Source organism: Dreissena polymorpha, chromosome 1 (genome assembly GCF_020536995.1).
Source record: "Dreissena polymorpha isolate Duluth1 chromosome 1, UMN_Dpol_1.0, whole genome shotgun sequence".
NCBI classification, from domain to species: Eukaryota; Metazoa; Mollusca; class Bivalvia; order Myida; family Dreissenidae; genus Dreissena; species Dreissena polymorpha.
The window spans coordinates 66,723,286-66,730,785 of NC_068355.1; the positions used below are offsets into that span (position 1 = coordinate 66,723,286).

The following is a 7,500-nucleotide window of genomic DNA, read 5'->3' on the forward strand; positions in this document are numbered from 1 at the left end:
CAGAGCTCAGGTATAAAAACAAAGACACAATTTATAAACGAAAATCAAAGAAAAGTATCTGCTTAACGAAAATCCAGTGTTTGTTGAAATTTCGTCCCTGATAAGCCTTTACGGACTGCACAGGCTAATCTTGGACGACACTGTACGAACATGCCTGGATTTCTCACAACGCACATGTAATTAGGCTGCAATGACAATCAACAACACAGAGTATATTTGCATATGCATGTAATTGTTTATAAACGTCAAAGACCTATAAAATACATATGTTAAAGGTCTTTGTAAACGAATACGTTTTTCGGATGTTTTTTTTTTATGTGGTACAAAGACAGTCGGTTAACCGGTTAACCGCTCCAATATCGAAACAGGTTAACCGGTGACGGATTTGCTTTGGTTTGCCATCCCTACTAAATGCACCGTAAGTAAGTAAGTAAGTAAGTAAGTTTATTGTAAACAAAGGCCTCCGGCCCATAATACATCATGTTTACAAAATATATATATATACAGATAATACAGAGAGCTGTCCCTACCTATATATATATATATATATATATATATATATATATATATATATATATATATATATATATATATATATATGTATATATATACAATAGCATTGAATGGAGAAAAACAAACAAACAAATACGAACAAACATACTTCAACTACAAGTATTACGTTCCATATTAAGAACGTATTAAATGGTAAACATAAAAGGCTATTTTTTTAATAACAAACTCATTTTTATTTCTTAACAGATCAAAGAAATTTGAAACAGTTTGCCTGCCATGATACCAATTACACAAATAGATTTGCCTAATGTCAGCATATTAAGAGCATTAAAAAAATACATGATATTCATCCTCTGTTTTTACAGATTCATTTTCTAATTGACAATGTGCACATATTCTAAGATTTCTTGGTATTCCTAATTGTCTACATAACTCTATTTGAAACCTATGGCTTGAACAACGAGATCTTGCTAACGCTTGTCTGCAATGAAATGGCATTGTTATGTCTAAATATCGTTCCGTGTTTAATAAACTTTTGACTTGTCTGTAAGTATCGCATCTTGAAGAGTCATTTATATTTTCGTGCCAGGTTTGAGTCGCACAATCAGTAAGGCGTTGTTTAAAACGGAGCATGAATAAATCAATATCACCAACATCCTGTGAGAGCCAAATAAAGCCGAACCCATCTTTAAAAAGAAGCTCCTTTACATCCGTAGCCCAATTTCGCCTTCCAATATCATCTAATGACTATAACATTTTATAACAGTTTTTTGGATATTTTCTATCAGGCATCTGGAGAAGTTTACACCAGTATTTTATACATTTTGAGTGATAAATGACGTACATTGGTAAACGACCACATTCTCCTAAAGCTACACAGTTATTGACCGTAGTTTTTACGCCCAGAAAGTACTTGCAAGCTTCAATTTGTGCACGCTCTATTGAATCACTATATGTGAATCCCCAGATTTCTGATCCGAATGTGAGTATGGGTGTTACCATGGCATCAAATAATTCAAAGAACTCTGTACAGCAGAAATATCCGAACGGAATTTGGTATTCTTTAATGGCAAATAATGCTTTTCGCCCCTGCGCGGCTAATTTAGTTTTTGCAGCCGACCAGCGTAACTTTGGGGTATATAGGATGCCCATATATTTATAGACGGACGTTATATTTATTGGACAATTATTGAAATACCATTTTTCATAGTGACGTAATGGACCCCCATTTCTAAATACCATAACCTCAGTTTTTTTAAGATTTAAATTCATGCTTGTTAAGGTACAAAATTCTGCAATAGCATTTATCTGCAACTGAAGATTTACAGCAGTATCTGCACAATTTGCAATATCATCAGCAAAAAGTATACAAAATATGTCAGGGATATCGTTTGTTACAAATATTCCAGTATCGCACTTTTGTCGAATAAATGAACACAGATCATTTATATACAAAATAAAAATAATCGGCGAGCACAAGTCGCCCTGTCTTGTGCCGATATTACAAGTAAACGGGCTCGAAATAGCACGGGGCTCGTGCGTACATAACTTTTAAGTTTAGAATACACTGAGGTCAATACTTTAAGTACGTTGCCCTGGATTCCTTTACGCATAAAGCATGTGAACAGTTTATGAGGCACCAAGGAATCGAACGCCTTTAAAAAAATCCACATATAATACATAGAATCTACCCCCAGGCTGAGAAATATATTTTTGCGCCAAACTCTGTAAAATAAACATATTATCGGTAACCGAATATCCTGCTCTAAACCCAGCTTGCGCCTCATCAATAAAATCTAATTCATTTGCAAACGTTAATCTATTATTAATGATGCCTGCAAATATTGTGTACATAACGTCAACTAAAGATATACCTCGATAATTTGAAGGATCACTTCGCGAACCCGATTTATATAAAGGTACGATAATACTTTCACTCCAAGCATCAGGAAAGCTGCCGGAAGATAAAATCTTATTGAAAAGTACATTTAAAATAGGTGTTATAACGTGTTTAGTATTTATGTAAAATTCCGCCCCGATCCCGTCTTTACTTTGAGATTTTCCACGTTTAAGCTTACTGATACTTGTTTTTATTTTGTCGTCTGTAATTGGCGAATTTAATATATAATCGGCCTGGTCGTTATTATACGCATTTGCATGTACATCAAAATTTAGTAGTGGGTTTTCTGATTCTTTAAATAGCAAAGTAAGTAAAACATATAAACAAGATACAATTCAAATCGATAAAACACACTAACTTAAAGTTCATTTTTAACACGATTATTTTTCAATGTTCAATCGGAAAATTAATTTAAGAATGAACCAGTTATTGAAGATGTGATTAAATTACATAACATCTCTAAAACAGTTACAATGCCTACCCCCCAAGACTCTCTCACTTTAATTTTAACCTGATATCAAGATCAAGAGATGATCCAAGCGCTTAACATTCCCTCTTCGCGTTCAACACATAAAACAAGAATACAAATCACTAAAGAACAATACAATCACTTAAACATACTCCGTTTAAAACGATATGATTCAAGGCGCAAAGAAAGACGCAAGCAAAGGTCAATTCAGTAAACAGAATATGATGTTAAGCGCTAAAGCCCCATTCAATTAATATCTAGGCAATAACAACGATTTTATCGAAAGACCTTACTGCACAATTGCATTATGATCATTTAATTAACTACTCAGTTAAAGAGCTAAATGCACGCTCACGTGAACATCGTACGATGAATAGTAAGAGGTGACAAACTCGAAAATCATATACTACGATCTATTGAAAATAGCTTAGCCATTTTGAAAATTGACATCAAGCATTCCAAATTGTATAAGTAACATAGAAAAAATTTATTTGCGCATGCCTTAACATCTAAAACCGGTGTCTTCTAGCCTGGCGAACATTTCATATATGAGATTAACCCTAAGAGTAAACTATTCCAGCGAGTCAAAATTTATCTTACGTCACTGTCAATATTTACATGATTCATAGAACTAGAGGCACTGGCCAAGTATCGAAGAGTATTGTAATGATGGAAAGACATGGTGTTTTTTGTTTTGCAAGCAGAAAAAAAAACCTAATTGAAAGAAGTTTTTTTTCATCCTATTCTATAAATTAAAGAAATATATCATGTATAATTATAACACAATTTAATATATAGCCACAATATAAGTTATTATCGATGCAAAAAATAACGTCAGACCATTATACACAAATTTAGGCGAATAACCGTGTTGAAAATTACACATTTTCAGTAAGCTTATATTTTTTTAATAACATACAAATGTTCATCGTCATTGCATTTTACATTTTTTCCCATTTGCGTAAGGATACGTATCGTTAGTCCTCAGCATACAATTCTAAAACGGATTAATTTGATCTTGATTTGGAAACCTGGCTTTATTTAGTGTTTAGTAATATGTTGTATTTTGACATTTACCCCTTCATTACGCAGTTAAATATAAACACTGACATGTCGTACAGTTATTTAATATAATTATAAGTACAAAACAAGAGGGCCAAAAGCCCTCACTCATCACAGACTTAACTAACTTAAGTTTTTATATTGATTTCATAATTCTTTTACAAATCAACCAAGATTGGCAAAAACTATACGTAGAGCGGTAACCCCTACAATTCATGGTCTCCGAAGTAGCTGCAAAATAGCTTCTGCAGTAATACAAAAACGCATTTAACCAATATTTATAAAAGTTCGTGGGAATTGGTCGAATCTCTTTGTAATACTAATTTGCCTTCACATTTAAAAGTATTTTTGTGTTGTATTTTGTATCCTTGGCATACATTAATGTAGCATGACTGACTGTACTGTAATTAATTTTTTTAGCATTCCAGCGGTGTTTGTAATCAACCGTACAATGCATATTGGCGAAAAAATGGTTTAAAAAAATAACGAAAACAAATTGATGGATTGGAAAAAATGTTCTGATAAAGTTTCATGACGGATGACAAACATAATAGTTTTCTAAAAGCTACCCATGCTCACGATGTGGTCAGGTGAACTAATAGCTATATTTCATAAGTGGAAGGAAAGTTCAACTTGGCAAGGCTCTACCTGATGAGTCATTATGGAATAAAATATAAAAACTGACTTTGCATATACATCTTGTACCAATAAATAGTCATTTAAACACTTTTATTTGTGACTAATTAAGTGAGTATTAAAGTAATTCTCATTTATATTTAACATAATTATTGTACAATATAACCATACGCATTACAAAAACCATTAAATATTTAACAATTATCGATTATACATGTAAATGATAGCATGAGCCAATTAAATATATCTATTAACCTACAACAGAACATTGCATAAAGCAGGAAGCTTCAAAAGAGATGTAAGGTTACTTTATAGAAGATATGCAAGACTTTTAAACCAGGTTATTGATTTGCCTAAAATAAGTGCTCGGTCTAGTGCAATCCACATTGCTTTATAAAGAGCATCCGATTGTTGGTCACATTTCTCGAACATTCCATAACCCAGATATGTTGGTCAGGACCATGATCATTTAGAAACACCCCAAGTGTCCATGAAATTAGGAAATGCCCTGTTGGAGTTCCAAGGAATCCAAGCCGCAATAACAATTTGAAACAGTAGTTAAGGTAAGCTCTCGGCCATTTTTTCAGAGCGTGTTTGTTCTGGTAATGTTTCAATAATGACTTGTGTTCTTATAATAATATTTTTGCACTTTACATATTAACTGTAAACGTGTGTAATTTTTTTCGAGGACATCAATTTTTAGTAAGAATAGATAATCGTATGACTAGGATTTTATTATAATATAGTATTGTAAATGTTATCGGATTAATCAGCAGGTTAAAAAGTATGCAGCCTTTTTTATTAACATACTGATGCATTCATCATTTTAAACATTAAAGCAATAAGTATAGTAACCTTAATAACTGAACATTATATCTAAGTTGATATTGTTGTTTTTGTTATTTACTATTATTGTATTATTTTGGTAATACAATTTTTCATATGTTCACACATTATACATAGCAAGTTCTGGTACTAAGTTGTTTGTATCTTTTACAAATAAGCATAAACTTCGATATATCGTAATTTCTCTTGGGGACAAAAAAGTACCGAAGAACAAGTGAACACGTCTCTGAAATGATTCCATATTTTATATAGTTTCTGCTATGTGTAAAAAGAACACCTTACATACATTTTACCTGCAAATTCCTTAACTAATGGAGTTAAAATAATTAAAACTGTAAAAGACCACTAAGATCAAAAAGAGTTCTTATAAACGACGATTCTCACCTTGTGTGAAGAACAGGTAGGTTAGGCTGAAACCCGGATATGTAACGCTATGGTCTGTTCTGAAGATAAAGTATACACTATTCGACTGAGACCTGAATCCACTTGGTGTCGCGTTCCCGCAGAATGTTCCGATGGAGGGAGAGGCGGTGCTTGGCCCATTGAAGATACTTAGGTTGTCAAATCTGCATTGATCTTCCATTTCAAAGAATGTAAAATCCAGCTGAAAAGCAAGCACGATACATTGATCGAGTGTCAATTTATTGCGGTGAAACTTTGTTCCTGATTTTTTTTACATAATTGCTTAGATTTCACTTTTAGGGTCATATATAATAAGTGACGAAATACCCAATATTCTGAATGTCACATTAAGTTCTATATTATAATTGTTTAAGTTATAAATGGAGAAAGGGACATAACGTTTGTAGTTCTAAATGCTAGATACAAGATACAAGATACAAACTTTTATTTCAAGTCGGTTAACAATAAATAACAGTATAACATTAGCTATGTATAGCTATTGACCGACACGATGATAACAACAATTGCAATTGCACAACTTTATATCAAAAGGCCTGATAAGGAACCATGCATGCGCGTTTGTTTTGAGAACATTATCAACAATATGTACTTTATAAAAGCCCACACATGTTTTAACAAAAACATTGCACATTTATCGCTTTAAATATTTAAAGCAACGGCCAAACATAAAAAGCTGCCTATTATTCGAAGCTAATAATAGTGATAAAAAATGTCAAGTATGCACTTTGATCCGTTTGCCTTCTTGTGCCCTGATGGCCCATTCACAATCAGTGTAGTTTTCATAATTCATTGGGTAGTTTGGGCTTGTGATGACGCCATATGGATCCGTAAATTCCCCAAGACAACCTGTAAGCAAAATGAAAATATTATGAGCACTTTAGTATCGACTTTCACAAGACGCAACGAGAGAAACCTTGAGAGGCCCCCGATAACAAATATAAAAAGGTTGGGATTCGTGTTTTTAGACTGTATAAGTTAATGTAAAACTGGTGATTCTCGAGATGAGGCCACTTCTGTCACTTTGCAGAGGACCACTTTTCGATGTGACAATACACATACCTAACGTCTAGGCTTGCTGTTTTAGTGGAAAATATAATGCAAATTCTTAATAAATACAAGGAAATCACATAAACCCCGTAAACAACGATACAATTAAAGAGCTCATTCATATCGTTTTTTTTTTACCCAGAACTTAATGTTAATGAACACTTACACTAAAATCAACGCCTTAAATTTGATATGATATGATTAAGTCATCTAAATGTTAGTTCACATTAAAATGTTACCATCAACAGTAAGAGTTTTGTGATCGGAAAACGTTTTAAAGCCAACGGCATTGCATTGCTAATATATGATAAATATTTAATAAGGTCTCTATAACGTACTTTGAACGTGGAGTACATTTCTCCTTATTCACAGTAACCTGACAAAAAATGTTTTTATCAAATGAAAAAATGAGAATCTCACCTGTTTTACATCATGTCAAATTATTTGATTTAATACAAATATTCTCCCTTCTATCACCCACGTTGACCAACGAATATCATGGAATATGTAAATAAGGAGAAACCCTAGTTGAATTAGTAGGAGATCATTTGTATTATTCATATCATCACTTCAAGGTCCTTCATTTATTTCATGAAACACACAC

At 32.8% G+C, this 7,500-nt stretch overlaps 1 protein-coding gene across 1 annotated transcript in view; it reads right to left on the bottom strand.

The window, feature by feature from the left end:
• The window catches only part of LOC127833432 (uncharacterized), a 22,102-nt gene that overhangs the window by 9,946 nt on the left and 4,656 nt on the right, over positions 1-7,500 (bottom strand). The window contains exons 2-3 of the mRNA XM_052358694.1: positions 6,574-6,695; positions 5,811-6,030 (exon numbers count right to left, since the gene is read on the bottom strand). Of these exons, the coding sequence (XP_052214654.1) occupies positions 5,811-6,030; positions 6,574-6,695 (342 nt within the window). The remainder of the gene's footprint in view (positions 1-5,810; positions 6,031-6,573; positions 6,696-7,500) is intronic.